Source organism: Osmerus eperlanus, chromosome 7 (assembly GCF_963692335.1).
Source record: "Osmerus eperlanus chromosome 7, fOsmEpe2.1, whole genome shotgun sequence".
NCBI lineage: Eukaryota > Metazoa > Chordata > Actinopteri > Osmeriformes > Osmeridae > Osmerus > Osmerus eperlanus.
In genome coordinates, this window is record NC_085024.1 from 16,771,249 (window position 1) to 16,790,592 (window position 19,344).

The 19,344-nt window shown below is 39.8% G+C and overlaps 2 protein-coding genes across 2 annotated transcripts; both read right to left on the bottom strand.

The window, feature by feature from the left end:
- Positions 1 to 3,884: 3,884 nt before the first annotated feature.
- si:dkey-199f5.8 (beta-1,4-galactosyltransferase 3) lies at positions 3,885 to 12,368 on the bottom strand. Its single transcript, XM_062465267.1, has 7 exons — positions 12,159 to 12,368; positions 9,131 to 10,326; positions 8,005 to 8,240; positions 7,695 to 7,882; positions 7,435 to 7,557; positions 6,593 to 6,697; positions 3,885 to 6,403 (listed from the first exon to the last, which is right to left on the bottom strand). The coding sequence occupies exons 2-7, from the start codon at positions 9,435 to 9,437 to the stop codon at positions 6,139 to 6,141; spliced, it is 1,224 nt and encodes a 407-aa protein (XP_062321251.1). The 5' UTR covers positions 9,438 to 10,326; positions 12,159 to 12,368; the 3' UTR covers positions 3,885 to 6,138.
- A 1,595-nt stretch (positions 12,369 to 13,963) lies between these two features.
- psmc4 (proteasome 26S subunit, ATPase 4) lies at positions 13,964 to 19,116 on the bottom strand. The gene is made up of 11 exons (XM_062465268.1): positions 18,979 to 19,116; positions 18,053 to 18,151; positions 17,474 to 17,660; positions 17,048 to 17,194; positions 16,473 to 16,582; positions 16,220 to 16,313; positions 15,927 to 16,094; positions 15,195 to 15,271; positions 14,848 to 15,016; positions 14,642 to 14,697; positions 13,964 to 14,280 (listed from the first exon to the last, which is right to left on the bottom strand). The coding sequence occupies exons 1-11, from the start codon at positions 19,012 to 19,014 to the stop codon at positions 14,167 to 14,169; spliced, it is 1,257 nt and encodes a 418-aa protein (XP_062321252.1). The 5' UTR covers positions 19,015 to 19,116; the 3' UTR covers positions 13,964 to 14,166.
- Between the last annotated feature and the right edge of the window lie 228 nt (positions 19,117 to 19,344).

The following is a 19,344-nucleotide window of genomic DNA, read 5'->3' on the forward strand; positions in this document are numbered from 1 at the left end:
TCTTCCTGAAGTCCACAACCATCTCCACTGTCTTAAGAGCATTGAGCTCTAAGTTGTTCTGGCTACACCAGGTCACCAGGTTGTCAGCTTCCCACCTATAGTCAGACTCATCCCCGTCAAAGATGAGCCCAATGAGGGTGGTGTCGTCCGCAAACTTCAGAAGTTTGACAGATGCCTCTGTCAAAACTGCCTGGGTGCAGTGTGAGAGAGAAACTCTTGGAGTTGCAGGTGTGTTACTCGCATACCAACGCCACCAAGATCATCCACTTCAACGTGGTGCCACGATGTAAGTAGCCTATTGGCACTCTGTCAGGAGAGACTGTTATCATGGTAGCTAGGTTTAATTTGGGCTTTCAAAAGCCTTCCATAAGGCATTTACAGCAGAATCAACAATCTGGAATGGGTGTTTGGAAATAATAATGGGCACTGATATTGTTGTGGTAGATTCTGCTCCTTTAAGATTTTATGGGACCAATTATGTGTTGTTTCCATGTCCATATGCTTCCTCTTAGAGTTTTCTCCAGCCCAGAGTTAGTCAGGCAGGACATGGATCCTCCTATACATCACTCACTATCATGGTTAGCTATTCTACTAGAGCTTTGAGAAAGGAGAGAGTGCAATAGACTTGGTGAACTGATGGTATTCGCTTTTTATATCATTTGTGGTACATTTTAAAAAGATGTGAATCGGGCTAGAACTGGATGCATATCTTGATACAAGAGGTAAACAAACTACAATACATGATAGAGGTATCATATTAAATCACATTAAATCTACAAACATATCTTATTAATAGGATTAACACAAAAAATATATCTAAACAAATAAATACATATGGTTATAATTGCACAATTTAGTGTTGAGATATGAATGTACAATGTTATGAGTATGAAATGAGTGAATTAGTGCTAGGTACAAAAAATAATGTAGTAACAAGATGCATGATCCTTCCCCCAAAGTCACCAGGGGTATGGCATCCATATTGTCGGAGGTGATGATGTATGTGTTCCTCATTGCCGTGCAGTTTTGGCTCCTGGTAGAGATGGTTTACTGCTATAGGAAGATAGCAGCTTCTGGGGAGGAGGCCTTGAGAGAGAGCGCGAGTAGCTTCACAAAAATTCAGCCTCTTATGTATCAATAACTAACCCTTGATGATATCTACTGAACCGGTCCCTATGAGTGGCTTCTGTTTATGCTTCTGTTCACTTTCTCTACTTTACTCTCTCTGTATGTCCTTTTCTTTCAAAACTGTTTTCCCTTCTTTCTCTCTCTCTCAGGGCGGAGTACTTAGCTATTACTTAAGATTAAAGAAAATTGTGCAGGGGTACAGGTATCAGAGTAGAGCTGGTATGTCTGTTTTCAAACTGTGACTGAAAACTCTGCTCTGTCTGGTTTCCTTCTTTTGTCTTCCCATACTCACTTCTGCCTACTTGTTGACTGACTGTTCTTTATTATATTTTAGGAGACGGAAGGCCTCGACAACCAGCCAACAACTTTGATGTTCATGCATGTTCATCTCTTATCATAGAAGAACAAGGATTTTTCAATTGACTATTTATTTTCAGTGAGACAATGAAAAAACTAAGATTGAGAAAAAAATGAATTACAGGTTATGCATATCTATCAGTTAGATATTAGAGAAAGTTGTAATTAGAAATGTCATTAAATCATCAACATAATACTTTGACACTCTATTCTTGACTTGAATGATCAGAATCAAGACAACCTGTCATGGACCATATATTTCTGTTGGTTGATTCAGAAAAGTTTGCTTATCTATGATTGAATATTTGTATTAAATAGTAAATTATATTTATCCAAATACATTAAATGTACATAATTAAACACTATGAACAGATTAGAAGCATCAATTATATGCACCATAGTTGTAATTGTAAATATAGGCAATCTTGTTTCTGTCTAACAGCATGTATCTACTAGTCAAAGCACAACTGTTACTAAATGTTTGTCACTTTTCCTTGCAGATCACACTTTTGAAGACAAAACGCATACGCATCACCTTTTGTAGTGTGGGTACTATACAAATTCAACCTTACTAGCTTTTCTGTATATCCATAATTACAGTGAATACATAGATGTAATCAGTAATTATAGAGAATACACACTTAATCAGTGACTATCAATTTTAAATGCATCTTATCGAACAGCAATCTGACCAAGCTGCAAAAGACAAATGGCACGTCTGCTTGTTTCAATTAGCTGTTCCATCTCCAACAAAGTTACTGATGGTATAAGTTAATCAGTGTTCTATGACAGCCTTTTGAAATTACAAACTTTTTGTTTTCCTTTATACAGTGAGCTCCCCTTTTTTACTTTGCTTAAGAAATGAAGCGGGCATTCAGATGGGATTTCAAGACAAAGATGTATTCTTCCCCAATAACTTATTATTATAAGCAGCCTAATTTATAATTTTATCGTTTTATCCTCAATGTATTCTGACAACTTTAGGATGAATAGGGCATGTGGTAATTCCAGTATTTGACTCTTCCATGGGCAGTTAGCAGAGACGGCCCAAGGCATAAGCGAACTAAGCTGCTGCTTAGGGCCCCTGTGGCCACCAGAGGGCCCCCAAGAGCTCATGAAATTATAGCTTAATAAAAATCAAAATAAATACATATATATATATATATATAATTATGCCCCTCGGCATCACCAAGGGGCCCCCAAATCAATTTTGCTTAAGGCCCCATAAAGGCTTGGGCGGGCCCTGGCAGTCAGACATAACCTCCTAGTAAAGAGGTAGAGGTAATACACAAGTGGTGTTTCACCTTACCAGTTATCAGGACACCAGTCTGACTGTATTAGTTTATTATGGTGGCAATTTTTGGCTAACCAACATAATCTTGTTATGACAGACAACAGTCTCTCTGACTCAGTCTTGTCAGTGATTTTAAGCATATCACTGTACAATTGAGGACTTGAGGAATTGACGACTAAACTGTTAAATTAATTCCAAAATAATCCTCCAGGATCCGAACAGTGAAATTCCACAATAAATTATGTTTATAAATTTAAAAAATGCGGGATGTTCCTGTGTAGAAAATATCTGATCAGCTCAACAAACTAGGGAGAGAATATTGATGGACTCCCTCTGTAATGGAATGAGCACCAACAATGTTGTACTATCATTCTGTCCCACTGTGTAAATGTGGTTATGTTTCTTCTTAACAACAACATACTCTCAAATAAAAGTTTACTGTAAGCATTGTTTGTACTTTATTAAATTAAAATATATTTATTTTTTCCTGCTAAGCAGTTATATCACTCACAAAACAGATTATGATTAATTCTCAAATTACATAAAATGATCATACCTATACCCATATTCATACTCAAAGTACATTTGAACTATGTAGCTACAGAGACAGTAAGTGGGACTGTCTTGTCTATAGTGCCACAACATTGACAATATAGAGTAGAGTAGTACTTTATTAATCTAAAGCAAGAAATGCCGTTATTGTAATGATGGGATGTGTTGGGACTCCTGCAGCCAGAAGGGTTACCCCCTTATCCGTCCCGCGGGGCTTCTTCACCCCTCGCTCCACAGCGGTGTTAAGACTTCCCTCTTCAACTACACGTCTCTCTGTCACCGCCGTCCTTCTGACATGGTCTGAAATTCCAACCTTTCCTAGACTGATCACTTAACCTAATAATAAGTATCTCTGAAACTGATGACTGGTGGCCATATGCAACGTAGCACACATTTCCTTATAAGGGCCATGAGTGTGCCACATGTGACCCACACTGAAGAGAGCAACTAGTCAGACCTGAGTGGGTCCGTTATGGTAAAAGACAAAACAGGGTATTCATACCTAAAAGCTTAGATTGCATTTAAAACATTACAGGTCCTAAACACACAAGTGTCTGAGTCATAATTTCTTTATTATTCATTATATAAGGCCACTCTGGACTGTGCAGATTTCATTAAGAAACTATAGCAAAAAAAGTCACACTATCCTGAAATGTATATCAACATCCCTGTGGAGTGTTGGTCACACTAACAATGAACTAAAGAGCACACACATACAGCAAACAAATATATAGAGGCTTAACCTGTTCAAATATATAGAGCAGATGTAACCAAACCGTCTTTTGAACACATTTTTCTGGGTCATATCCGTGTTGACTTATCAGACCGCCCTACCAAGGCTTTAGTTGTATGCATAAGTTTGGCCACCATTTGAGATAATTTGCCTTTTAAAACCTTACATACTGAATTTAGTCTTAGTCCTCTACACACAATATCACATATAAACACAAAGTAAAAACATAACATTCATAGGTCAGACTTCTGGAAGTTAACACATGGAAAATATGTCTGCCAAGTACCAAACATGATTTAAAATAATTTTTCAAAACAATAAAGATTTCTTCAATTTTGATTTCAAGTAATAAGGTTTTAGAACGGCTCATTATTTTGAAAGGGTTCACAAACTTTTGCATACAACTGTATGTGTTATGCATATTCAGATTACATACAGACTGGTAATGCTGTTGAATGAATTCAGGCTGAAAGGTTGTGAAAAGTGGACTATTTGAAAGGATTCACAAACTACAGAACACAAATGTAGTTTCTATACATTTCCATAACGTGTCACAGGTAAATAGAACAATGGACTGGAGACAACCCATTAACATGCATAGATAAAACATTTTTTTTAAACAAGAAAAAACCCAATGAATTAATGGACAGCATTGCTTGCAACGTCATTTGTTACCATTTTGACTGATTTGCCTATTATATAGCAGCACATTCTCCGTAATAGGAGTCAAAAGGAATGCTGCGGTTGCTTAACAAAGAAACCCAATCATGCAAACAGCATTGATGTAAATGAAAAGAATTATAAAGAAAATAATTTTTAGCTTTCAAAGCACATCGGTTGCATGGCATGAAGTTGTTGACAGTTAACTGGCACAATGTTCCCTTATTACAGTACTTCCCTTATGTACTGGCCACAAGTCAACCATGCCCATTACTAGACTTCATCCCTAGTTGTCAAGAAATTCCACACTGTACGATCAAATTAAAGAAAACGTAATGTGGCTTTTGACTTCATTAACGGAGATGCACTAATCTAAAGAGACTGGAAGTAGAAGTCATTAGACAAAAGACTGCAATGGACTTCTTCCACCTAACTATTATAATTCAGTGCTGATAAATTAATCATTTGAGGAGAAATTAAAAATGTCTAAACCAGCATAACATAACTAAAATGTAATAAAGTGTCTTGTTGATCCCATGGAATTAAACAAAAAATAACAGCATACACCAGTAAACAATGAAGTACACAATAGCCTGCTCATCTGAAGGCAATTGATTGATAATATTTACCCGAGCCCACTCTTACAAAGGCAATATTTATTTATTTTTAAACATAGAAAATACCATGGTTGTAGATGGAGAATATGATAAGGAAAAACATGCTGTTTTGATTGTACTGTACTGACAACCAAAAAGATAAAATGAGCTGTATGTCTGCACTATTGTGTCAATAGAAAGGTTGAAATTACATATCCTCTTTGATACGAGGAACCATTGGGCTGCAACTCGACACTTCCACAGCATGGTTCCAAAAGTCAAAATTCACCACATTAGCTACAGTATCAAACTTCTACGCTATAAAAATAACAAATTCTAGTGAATTTTTGCAAAAACACAACAATCCCTCTACCACCTATAATCATACAAAATATAAGGTAATTGTGTGAGGACAAAAAAAGATTATGTATTCTAAGGCAACTTCAGGTTCAAAAAGTGGCTGTTTTAACTGTGCTGCAGAGAAATAAACACAGGCAAAGTCAGTTTGTCCTCTACTGTTCCCTTAACAACCCACAGCAGAGAGAAGTCATCAATGGCCAGTAGTAGAGTCAGGATGAGGTGACTCCAATCCCTCTTTCATCTTGATACAACAGACTGTAAATTGCAGTTTTTCAATTACAGAAAAGGCAACGTGTCTATCATGGAATCCAGCACACCTAGGGAATGTATATCTCCCCCAAAAGGTTTGATAGGAGTCAGTGGTCAAGAAAAGGACTGTTTTTTCAAGGTAACAGGCATGTTCCACACACCAGGTAATAAGTCACAGGTGGAATGGATATATATTTGGGTGTAGGAGTTCAGTGGTGTTGGCTCTTTGGTTGGTCCTGTTTGGGTTTGACAGGGGGCTTGGCTGGGACCTTGGTGGAGAGTTTGACTGGAGGCTTAGCTGGGGTTTTCGCAGGAGTGTTGGATAATTGGGTGGCATGCAGACCGGCCTCCATGCCAATGTTAACGCTGATGTTAGTATAGAGAGGCAGGTAGTCACGCATCAACACCTCATACTCTGCAGTGTTCATGCCATCCAGCTTCCAGGTTTGTCGTGTCTTGGCCAACATGTTGAACCTGGTCCCAAGAAGGGAGAGAGGACCGTTAAAGACCAAGGGGACAGTGAGACATCCACATCTACAGTCATGACCAAAACTATAGATTTTTCAATGTCCCCACATTTATTTCATTGTTAACATTGCATAACCGGTTGGTTTTACAACATAATATAAAAGAAAAAGAAAGACAGACAGACAGATACTGTACCTCCTAGGGTTCACGTCGTTTCCCTTGTCCAATTTGTGTTTGATCATCTTGTAGCGACCCACTTTCAGCGACGGTCGTTTGATATACATTCCTCCCAATGAAACTCTGATGGCCAGAAACAAGCCAGAAGGCAAGAGGAATGAGAATTTTTAATTAAACAAGTTAAATATGGGATTTTAAATTGTTGAACATTTCAGAACTTTTCAGCCCCAATTTTGTTTGGTTCTGCTAACTTGTTTACAGTATAGTATACAAATATTTTTGGGTTATCTGCAGGTTTACCACAAATATTTTATAGGATTTGTGCTGGTTTTGGATTCCTACAATGTGATCTACATCTTCGAAATGCATTTTTTCTGAGTTTTGGATACTGTGTTGGAGTTCCACCATGCCAAGACAAAAGGTACCAGCCGCACACTGGAGTCAACCACCCCCACAACCTTCAAGGTGTAACCTGCCTCCCTACCCATTCAAACGATAACAAGCAGTCTCATGTTATTCTGACTTCTTTCCTGAATCAGGATCTCAAGAAGCCTGAGCCAGGAAGACAAGCCTGTCCAGAATTACATCGTTTCCGGCTATCCACACTCATAAGTTATTTTTTGATTTCCTTCTAACCTTGTCCACTACATTTTTGGTGGTTTTGTCTTCTGTGCTGCGCCACATCCAGTGTCACACCCTCTAATGACCGCTTAAACCACAGCACTTGACACCAGCTTTTACCAACCTGAACAAAGCCGAACAAAGTAATGTTCTCTAGAGGACTAATACCAGCAATAAAGAACATTCAATTGGACATGGTACAAAAAAAATACTGCAGATTATATTTCACTAAGACTCACCTAATGCCAATGTCGTCATCCTCTCCTCCCCAGCCCCAGTAGTTGTTGGGGAAACCGTTCATTTTAAGGTAGTGCAGAGGTGACAATGCAGACACTCCTCCAAAATACATCTTGTATGGAAGCCTGAAAAAGACGAGACATGAAATAGACAGAGGAACTGTTGAAATCAGGCAAGATAAGTAAAAGGACCAAACGCCAAATATCAGATGGGTGAAAGCAGAAAGAGGTTAGGAAGCAAATAATGGGGGCATAAAACTAACTTGTAGCCAAACTTATCCATAGCGATGGCGGCATGCTTGGGCTGGGAGTCACACACATATGTGTTGCGGTCATCTTCTGGTATAAGGTCCACATCGTGGAAGAAGAGGCAATCCCAGTCCTCCTCCCTCATAGCCTCGCGAAAGCCCACGTTCATCAGCTTTGCTCGGTTGAACGTGTAGTTCCCAGCCTACAACACAACACCAGCACTGCAGGGTGAAGACATGACCTTTCCTGCTGCGAATGGCATCGTCAAATGAGAGCAATTTGTGTCCTTCTCTAGTTGACTGTGCGTGTTTGTGTGAGTCTCACCTGGTGGATGACATAGATGCCATAGTTGAGCTGTTGTCGCTGCAGGAATGGATGCAAGTAATAGAGTAGGAATTTTAAGTGGTGTTCCCGGTTCCTATGAGGAATAATGATGGCAGTTCGATGTTGCGCCTCACAGTCTGGCGGCCTGTACCGACCCCCACGGACCACTAGTGGATTCTTCCTCTGTACTTCAGCAAAAGTTAACCCTGAAGGGAAGTGGACATGGATTGGCCCACCTGGTAAGAGACAGGGAAGAACTGTCAGTTCTGTACAAGTTCCCATTTCGGTATTTAAAATTATAACCAAACATGAATTACAGACTTCTCAGGTTTTTCTCAAGCTATTTTACAGAAGCAGAAAAACACCATGTATAAACACATTAGGAGAATCCCAGTTTCAAAATAAGGGTTCTTTAAATCAGAATGTGAAACAATTGCAGGATGGACAAGAAAAAAACATTTCAAATAAACAGAATACAAAAACAATTGTGGATGGCCATAAAATATATTTGTATTCGTGTGGTAAGCCACATCCAAATAATACTTATTTTATTATGCCGTGGTGATGGCTCTGATGGCTTCATAATTCCTACTCTGCATCCTTTCTATGTAGTCACAAAGTGTAGAAGCTATTACCAGCAGGACTACCGCAGTTGTCCCAGAATAATATTGCCACTTGTCCTTTTTCATTTTCCCTTTTTCATTTTGATAATAATAGGTTAGAGAGCATGCAAGCACACACATTTGTTTTGCTAGTTCGAATGAGTTGTAAAAACCTAAACAATCAGGCTGATGTCCAACTATCTTGTAAAAACAAGGTAGGAGAAGTTCTATAGAGAATGTTTTGTGATACGGTTTCAGCAAACAATGTTGAACCAAGAGAAGGAAAATTCCCAGTTGTCAAACCTGTTTGGAACCTGTGTTGACTCTTTCCCGGATGGTGATTCAATACTCTCACGAGCCTTGTCTAATGTTCTTCCCTGATGTATGGGTGGAAGATCCTTCTTCAGTTTCAGGTGTCAACCCCAAGGTTCATTACTATTGTCTATCCTCAACAAGCAACAAACAAGAAGGACACTGGGCAAGGCCTGGTAACTTTACACTGGGAAAACTTGTGGTTAACTCACCAATGAGAGGGGATGTCTTGGGGCAGAAGGGCATGTCCTTACTTCCGGTCTGAACCCTGGCCAGCAAGGATAGGTTGGCGTACACATCAGCCCCTACACCTGCCCTTGAACCTGCTAAGCCATCTGGCCCGCTGGTGTTGTTGCAGCCCTGGGGTATTCCACCGCCACTGCTGTCAGGTTTGCGGAAGATGCGGATAAAGTAGGTGACCCTTTTCTGGTAGCCCTCACGGGAGAGCAGTGCCATAACAACCAACTGGATGCCCAGGAACATGAACAAGTAGCGCCATTTGGACTGGATTGTGATCATGTTAACGAAAGAGTGCCACAGCAACAGAGGAGGAAGTGGTTTTCACTGGTTGGTCAGCTGACTGGTTGGTTGGTGCTGGTGACTAACAGTCAACTATACAACAATAAAGGAAGTTTTACTGTAAACACAGAGTCCATAATGCGTGCAGCTGTTGAATATGGCACAGATATGCTGAATCACATTGATAATAAGTTTTAGGTCCTTTACAAAAATCTTACAGCAATGTTCTCATATGGGAGTGTGGCAAAATGAAAAAATATCCAAAAGGCACTTTGGGTTTACTGATAAATGGAGAAAGCACAAGTGAGGTTTAGAGAGACTATAATCCAAAAATGCACATAAAGCTTGTCACCTCTATTTCAATCCCATTATCCACCACAGGTTGAGATGCTGTCTGTCTGGTAGTCCTGTGGGTGACTGGCACGATGTGATGTTGGTGGTGATGCCAGCTCAACATTCTGCAACTTCCCTCAGTGTGATTATGTCAGTGGTCCATTCCACCATGGTTGAAACTCTTCTAGTTTAAAGGCTGTCAGTTTGCTTGTGCGATCTTGTACTGCTTTCTGCTGTCCTCAGGAGAGGTGGGAACATATGCAGGAGTCCAAAGGACTACAGCTTCCAATCATTTGCTGGCTGGCTGGAAAGCTAGAGCCGTGCGAAGTGGGCCGTATTGACCACGGGAGGAGTAATCAAAAGATATGAGATGAAAAAGAGAGGAAAGGGGAGAGCAGGGTGGTTGTTGGGGGAGGGGGGGGAGGGAAGGGAGGGGTCTGCCACCTGGGACTATTGTTGCATCTTAGTACACTCCACAGCAAAGAGGCTTCCAGTTGTACAGGATGTTCCACCCAACCGGATCTCCAGTGTCTGGAATAATCACACAAAGACAAATCTGAAAGACATAAAAGAAGACACAGGAGTTAATTGCAAATGTTTTATCTTGCCAAATATAAATCGTTTTAGGTGATTTACAACACAATATTACATATGCTGGTCTGATGTGGGCCCCAATATAAATCCACTTCCAGACTGAGGCCATTTGTTAAGAGCAGGGAACGAGACAGAAAGACTGCCTTCCCTCTAACTCCTGTTAAAATGGTCTGCTGTAGTCACACCCACACCTACAAATCCAGGCTACTTAAGACTGCCAATCCTAATCCCACTCAAGAGAAGCCCTGGATTTGCAGATTGAGAGATTCAAAAAATTGGATTAACGTAGATCCAACACGGTTGTTCATTGAGGCTGTTATTTAGGCCATGCTAACCATACCTCGATGAATGGGTCACTAAATGAAACCGTTTTACATTTGATGCTGTAGTGATTGTGGCTCCAGACCAGATAGCTAGCGTTGAACTGAATGAGACAACTTCAAATGCGGACAGCAGTAAACACTTGATCAGCTTGCTTACTAAGCTCGATTGAGCTATCTATATACTTCTTAGATTTACAGTCTAATATTGAGTGAACAAGATCAAGCAGCAAAACAATATATATTGCTGCTTGATCTTGTCCAGGTAACCGCTGAGGAGCCATGTACCAGCAGCACTAGCAATGAACTGGCATTGCACGTTGGATGTTGGGACTAGGGAATACGAACTAATGCTAACACAGTCTATATATATATATATGACTGTGTTAGCATTAGTTCATTGCTAGTGCTGCTGGTACATGGCTCCTCAGCGGTTACCTGGGCTCTGTATCCACTGGGACAAGCTGCTGAGTAGAACCAAAACAACTTCCTCTAACACTCTTCTTCGGGAGTGACACTTAGTAGAGCACTGCTACAGTGCATGTAGCCTTCTGCTACTCTACTTAATATTTTTCAATGCATGGATGGTGTTATGGGTCTTTTAGGAGGGAGGAATACGTAAACAATACAGTGTTTCCCCTAGGTTTACAAAATATGTCCCCATCTTTCAGCGCAGAAGCTACAACTGACTAGCCAGGCACAACAAAGTATAATTAATCATTATCAAAGCTATCTCGTTGTTCATGATCATTGACCTATGCACTTTTGTAAAGCTCTCTCTTGGAAGTCGCTTTGGATAAAAGCGTCTGCTAAATGAATACAAAATGACTGGTGGTGACCAAAGCAAACCAACTGGGACTGTCACACCCCACCAATATAGCAATTGCTAAAGGACTACGGTAAATTTCCTTCGGCGAATCTACAAGTACACAGTACAGTAGCTAGTAGTATGGATCCGTGAACCTGGGTTCTAGTTCTGGATGCTAAACCATAGCGCCACATGTCTATTTATTTCTGTTGCCAAGCTCTTTAACATACTAGCTAGTTAGCTATGCTACGACATGATAACCACAGTCAGAATAAATATCATGATATTTATGATGTCCAACGTTCGAAAGCAGGTGAGAAAGAAGCAAGAGTTTTGCTTTGCCACAGAACTATCATCAGCTGTGTCAGGCAACAGCTGTGCGCCTAGTACAGCAACGGCTGTACTAGGCAAAGGTCTGTCTCGAGAGGCTAGTTAGCTAGCTAACATGGCAGTGTAATAAACGTGTTAACTAGCCATATTAGCTATGGCTTATGTTTTGTGTCAAAATAGTATGACAATAGAAATGCAATGACTATCAATGTTACCCATTTAGTTAGATGTCGACATCGTCGCCCAGGTTACAAGGAAGAGTAGGCTAGGGATACCCGAACGCTAGCTAGGTGTACGAGAAAGGGAAAGCCATGCCATGACGCATTGGCAGCTTACCAAGGTGTTAGCAGTTTATTTCCTCGGAGCTTTTCTCGTTTTTCTCTCCAATGCTCACCCCTTACTCCAAATGGCTTAACTTATGTAGAACTTCAATTTCACACTCTCTGTTTCCGTGCGCTTATTAAAAAGTTGAAACGGGCACTGTGCCGTTACGAATGAACTAAGCAGGAAGTGGTGCTGCGCTTCTATATCCTTCTTTGATTCACACATCGGCATACGCTGCTAAGCACGATTCGAACGATTCGTTCGAACGACTCTATTTAATTCCTGGAGACTCATAATTCTTTTTTCCAATTGAGTCATTCACTTGACTTATTTGTACTACATTGTTCTACCTACACCGAACACAACGATTGTGTACAGTATTGTAGCTAAATAAAAAGCAAAAATGGCATGCAACCATACAGCTAAGCATACAGACTTTAAAAAAAATACGTTTTTATTTTGTTATTGAATTGAAAGGGAATGTGATTCAATTCCAGAACGCGTTGAGTCATAAGACGGAGTCAGTTCCGTATCAGATTCCATGTGAATGGATTACCTAAATAATACATTTTTTGCAACTCTGAGTGAGGGGCGGTATCTTTATCCCTAGCTTTGTGCACTCTGCGCTCGGATCGTGACGTGGAAGTGGACGTATCAGTTGTGTCAATTTTTCCGGGCGAGACTCATGATTGTCCTCGTCCTGCTCCTTGTATGTGTACTTTGACTGGCCCATTCTGGTGTTTAATCCACTAATACACTAGTAAACAGTCACGAACTTGTGCTACGTGTGTATGGCGTTGGGGAGGACTAGAATCTCTGGATTAGTTCGTCACACTGTAATGTTAACTTAATGCCGCTAGGGTTGCACATTTACACCACAGTCCTGTACGTGGTCTTAGCCAATCAGCTAATGATTTTTTGACCAGTTTCCATAATGAAAATAAGTTTATTTTTTTGTCATCCTCTATGCTGGTTTATGGACTGGGGATCGGTCTCTGTGCTTTAGTTCGTCCCATTGTAATGTTGACTTTGAGCCGCTAGGGGGCGAACTGGTTTTGCAGATGTAGTCACCTGAGCAGGGGCATGAAGCACCCTGTCCTCAGATCCACTTATTCATAGTTGTGATGAGTTTTTCCAAATGGCTGGAAAACGTAGGTGTCTTGAACATCTGTGTGTGCATTAGTTCATCACACAGTAATGTTTATTTTGTGTGGTCTGGGCACTGACTGACCAAAGGGAGGGAACTATATCACTGGTGGGGACTGTTGTGTTTGTTTGCAATGATCAGCCATCAATTCTTTAATTCAATAACTTTTATTCTATAAATGCACATATCACGTTACCTCTCCAGTACCTGTACTCCTTTTTCTTCACTCTATCATTTTATAGACCCTCTTACTGACCCCAAATATACACATAAAATACAAAACCATGATCAACATGTTTACAATTTGCATGTTTGTATTTGGAACATGGTGGAGTGTGATGCTGTGTGGTATTTGTACGTTGCTTTGGATAAGAGGGTCAGCTGAATGAATGTACTGTAATGTGCTCTGATTCAGCAGTTGGCGCTTATTAAAAGGAAATTACAGGCAAGGACTGAATTTTTTGTAGACATTTTAACAGGGTTGTGCAACTTGGGGAAGAGGAGAGCAGGGTGGATCACAAATAAGGACAGTGCTAAATACAGTTAACCACCATCCCTCCATTGAGGATGTTCAGAAGCTAATACAGTAAAAAAAAATAAAAATCACAAAAAAAAATGTACAGAAAAGTGGCATTTACTTTAATAAAAAAAAGGCCATGAAACATTGATCTTAATTCTTTATGGAAAACATCTTTAATGGTAATTTTTGAGTTCTGTTTTAACAAGAAGTACAGACAGGTACAAACTCAACTACACTAGGAAGATTCAATTCAAATATATTTTGAAAATCTTCAGACAGCTCAAAAAAGTGTGTCATGGTCTACTTATATATGCATGTGTTTCAAGTCAGAGTCACAGGACTCAGGAGTTTGTCTATTTGTAAAACTCATGCTCTTGCTCGTCCTTCTTGATTACAGTCTTATAGGCCTTCTCAAAGTCCTTGGCCAGGACGATATACCTGTTCTCCCGCACTGCTAACATGCCAGCCTGTGAGAATAAAAGGAGGGAATGAAAAGAGGGAGACAAAATACAGTAAATTAAATGTTCCTTGACTTCAGTGGTCTTACCTATACCTATAATACAACTCAGTAGGTCAAAATAGCCAAGATACTGTTGTAAAAAATAGATCCATCAAGCATTTTTTTTTTTTCCCAAGTAGTCCCAAGTTGCCACCCACCTTTCTGATAAAAAAGGTCACAACTTAACATAGACTCCAGTAGTGAGGATAAACACATCCTCTTAACAGTATTGCATAGATAAACATGCTAAATTACAGCATGATCCTGCAATATTTCCATTGCATAATTAAATGATTTTCTAGTCACTTCCATACCACAGCCACACTCACCTCCTGGCAGATGGAGTTTATGTCAGCTCCAGAAATCTTGTCTGGTCTGGCCACATCTATACACCAGTCAAGGACAACTATGACAAACCATGTGACGCTGAAAAGCACACTTCAACTGTATATACAAAACATACAAACATTACTATGATTAGGGTTATTACACATTATGTAATAACCGTGATGGGCCTACATAGGCTAGAGGATACAGTCTTCCAGGTCCACCTCCTCTGAGAGGTTCATATTGCTGGTAATGGTGGAGAAGACCAGGCGTTTCTGCCGACGGTCAGGCAGGGGAAACTCTATTTTCCTGTCCAGACGACCTGGACGTAGGAGGGCTGGGTCCAAAGTGTCTGCCCTGTTAGTGGCCATAATCACCTGCATTGAACCAAATGGGGTGAGTGTCATGTAAGGCCCCCTAATCAGGGTTTGGCAAGTTCGAGGTATCACCAGTGCTCTAAAACGTATGCTAAACTTAAAGTTACACAACCATGAAAAAGCATCACTATTTGGTGGCACTGAGATAGTGAGAAAAGACAAGACAGGTGCTCCTCACCTTGACGTTGACATTCTGGTCAAAGCCGTCCATTTGGTTAAGCAGTTCCAGGAGGATCCTCTGCACCTCTCTGTCCGCTGGCAGGGCCGGAAAGAAGATAATATAAGGTTTGTACGGCAGATAATAACTAATAGGGAGTCAGATGGCTGAGCGGTTAGGGAATCGGGCTATTAATCAGAAAGTTGCCGGTTCGATTCTGGCCGTGCAAAAATGACGTGTCCTTAGGCAAGGCACTTCACCCTACTTGCTTCGGGGGAATGTCCCTGTACTTACTGTAAGTCGCTCTGGATAAGATCGTCTGCTAAAATGACTAAATGCAAATGTAACTAATAGTACAATTCACTAGTAGATCTCATTCCTGATTTTGTATAATAAAGTATATTTAAAAACAGATATATCCCCCCAAAATATCTGCTATAAAACGAATTAACTTGTAAATAGTATGTAGTTCTACAAAATCACTTTCTGGGGCAATATGCTGTACATCAGATTAGTTTGACAAATCAAAAACATCAGGCCATATGTGAAGCCAAAGCTCAAGTCAGTGAGGCCTTTCTTAAACTATACTTCATCTGGCCTTTCACTTGGACCTTTAACTGTACTTTTTTGAAAAGAAAGCAAACATAACAGGGTTTATTGAAAATCTTTGGATTCCATTAAAACACAGAATCTGTAATAACTTCCTGTTGATTGTAAGCATCTAGACTTGCTGGCTAATATCCCTGATCATACCTCCAGTCTGGGCATCAAAGCGCTTGGTTGCAATGGCATCAATCTCGTCAATGAAGATTATGGCAGGCGCATTCTCCTTTGCAAGCCTAAAGACATCTCGCACCATACGAGGCCCCTCCCCCAGGTATTTCTGCACAAACTCAGAGCCAACCACGCGGATGAAAGCCGCTGGGAAAGGAGAAAAGAATATGAGAAGAGTAATAATTGTTCTTAGGATATAAGATATTAACTGTAGGAAAATTAATACTTGAGTAATGAGTAATAACTTTCTGTTGCCTGCCCCTAAGTAGTACCTGTGGTGTGGTGAGCCACAGCCTTGGCTAGCATGGTCTTCCCACAGCCTGGGGGTCCATACATGAGAACGCCCCGAGGTGGGTCAATGCCAATCTAAGGACAGACAAAAAGTTGGATCGACAAAGCAAAGATGGTGAAACACAGTTTTAAACATTTTGTGACTCAATTACCGGTTTCACTTGCACAATATTTTGATGACCTGTCAATAAGTTGTAAATAACTGAACACTGACACAAAGACAGACATACAAACCTGTTTGTAGAGCTCAAAGTGTGTAAGTGGTAGCTCCACCGCCTCTCTCACTTCCTGCTTTTGGATGTCCATCCCTCCAATGTCAGCATACATAACATCAGGCTTCTGATCTGGAATGAAACAATTGAGAAATGTGACGATGCAAAGCAACAAACAAATAATATATAGATTACAAACTAAATATGATAAATATGCTTGAAATACTACTGTCAACACCTTTATAAATGTCTATGTAATAAATATTAATAATATTATGTAGCCATGTAACAAAAGATGCATAATATAATTCAACACAGCTGGTTTATGAAATATAATATCAGAGCTTCGCTATTTCAGTGTTTACGCACCAGAAAGCAAAATAAATAACAAAACGGATCAGCATTTCCATGGTTCACACCATGAGGCTATTTTCATGAATGCTTTGAAAAACAAGATTATGATATATGTTTTTAAATTAAAAACTAATATCTGGTAGCCTAGCCATGTTTTATATCACACAAAAAAATAGTTATTAGTAGTTGTTGACTCAAGGTTGCCAAATTTAGAAGCCCAACATTCAAAAACAACATTGCTACCTGAAGTGAGCATCATGATGCTGCTGTCAGCCTCTGGCGGGAGCACATCCACCAGGGCATTGCTATGCTTGTGCAGGGCCACCGAGGCATTTGGCTTCAGCAGCTCCCTGTCTATGGTGCTCAGGATACGCACATAGTAGTTGGAACCTGAAAGGATTATACAAATGAAGAGCAAAAAAAGGAAAGCAAAAAAGTGGGGGTGTTGGCACAAAGAAAACACATGTAAATAGTACTATCACTGTAGTAAGTAAGGTGAATAGGGTGGCAGCAGACCATAAGAGCCACTGTTAATGTGTACAACGACTTTGAAATAAGTTTGGATAAAATCAAATGACACCTAGGCTCTTAATTAAATCATCTTGAAGAGTGAACATCGATCTCATCATAATATTGTATGATATATATACTGTCTGATACTGTTTGTACCTGTTGTGGAGCCTACAATGGCTGTGTTCTGGTCCACAGCCTCCAGGAACTGGCCAATGACCAGGGGTATGCTCTGTATCCTCTTCACCTCCTCCTGAGCATGGAGGAACTCCTTCTTTAGGTTCTTCTGTTCATCTTTGATATACTCCTCTTGCACCTCCAGAAACTCCAGTTCCTGCTGCAGCTTCTACAACACAGGGGGTGACAAGGAGGTGTTATATAAAACTAGAAGGCTGACTGATATTTATATCAGCTTTAAAATATCGGTCTTTTTAGTGCAACCCATACAGAAAAGGGCGTGTCCTATTGAAAACAAGTTAATAAAAATGGCATACAGATATACAGGTGTTTTGTTTTGTTTACAGTACCCAAATATATGAGACCTTAAAGTCTACATGGTCCTGGCTCTAGTTATGTTCAATAATGTGTAATTAAAGCAGACTGTATCCAAGTAGCATGTATTCTACGTTGTTAATTGCTCAGTAAGTCACATTTGATACACTTTGATGCATTGACAAGTAATCATACATTGGTTTTGTAAAAATAAAATAATTACACAATAGTCTCGGAAATTCTAACCTTGTATCTACTGTAAAGGTCCTCAAGGTCCTCAGGTTCTGGTGCAAGGAAAGAGAGACCTGTCTGGGGTCTGGAACTATGCATGACAGGGATGTCCTCCTGTGTAGAATGGTAAATAAGTTAGTTTATCAGAGAACAAATAATATTCCTTGATAATATAATAGATATAAACCAAAATCAGCTACCAAAGACCAGAAACTATTTAGTCTATAGATTAACAGAAATAAAATCATTGAATCAATCAATAGATAATGAGATGATGAGACAATAGACAATATGAACCATTTCTGCAGCATACATTTTGTACGTAATTTGTGAGAAATTACAGAAATCAGTATGTTTAATAGACTTACATATTACATTTGTATGTTTAATAGAGGAGCAGCACTGCTCTCATTAAGTGTTACTTGTATAAATACAACTATTTTAGAGCTAACCAGCAACCATTCCAACACACTACGCTAGCTGATGGTGTTGTTGGTGGTGATAGCTATGCTACAGTAGCCTGTCCACAGAAGCCTAGTTGGCAAGCGTTACGTTAACTTGTAATCTAACTTCTAAATAGTAAATAAAGTAAATATTGAAACATATACATAAAATACAAATCAATCGAATACATTCAAAGGTAAACGGGAGAAGTGATTTTGACTTAGTAAGCTTTTATGTTAGCAACTAGCCAGCAGAACCAGTTATGACAGTCTCACGCTACTAGTAGCATAGCATGACAGAGCATTTGCTCGATTGCTACTAGGGTAGCTAGGCTAGAATATGTAGACTAGCTAACTAACAAGCGTAAGATAGCTAGCTCTACAGAAGTGCAATTTTAAATAGTTTAAACCGTTTCAAATAATTCAAACAATAAAACAATCATTCGGAAGCGATAAGAAAACACAAATATAAACGGATTCAAACATTCAAAATTATACCTGGCTCTTCTCCACAGTTACCCCGATGTCCTCCATGATGACTTCCCTTCGGAAAACGTTCTGACGTAACTGTGAGTGAACGATGTTACGTTGGTAACGAACGTAATGTGAGTACTTCCGCTGAAGCCGTGAACTGGTGTCACTGGTGTTTTTTTAAGGTGCAAAGCAGTGGTTCTCAAACTATTTTGGCTTCAGTACACCCTTTTCCTTATTTCTGAATCCAAGTACCCCATAACTGTTTTTCATATTGTATAAATAAGTATTTATATCCATATTTTCATGATTTACTCCACTTTATTTCACGAACCCCCCTGTAGTACCTACAAGTATGGGTATGCGTACCCCCATTTGAGAAACACTGCAAAG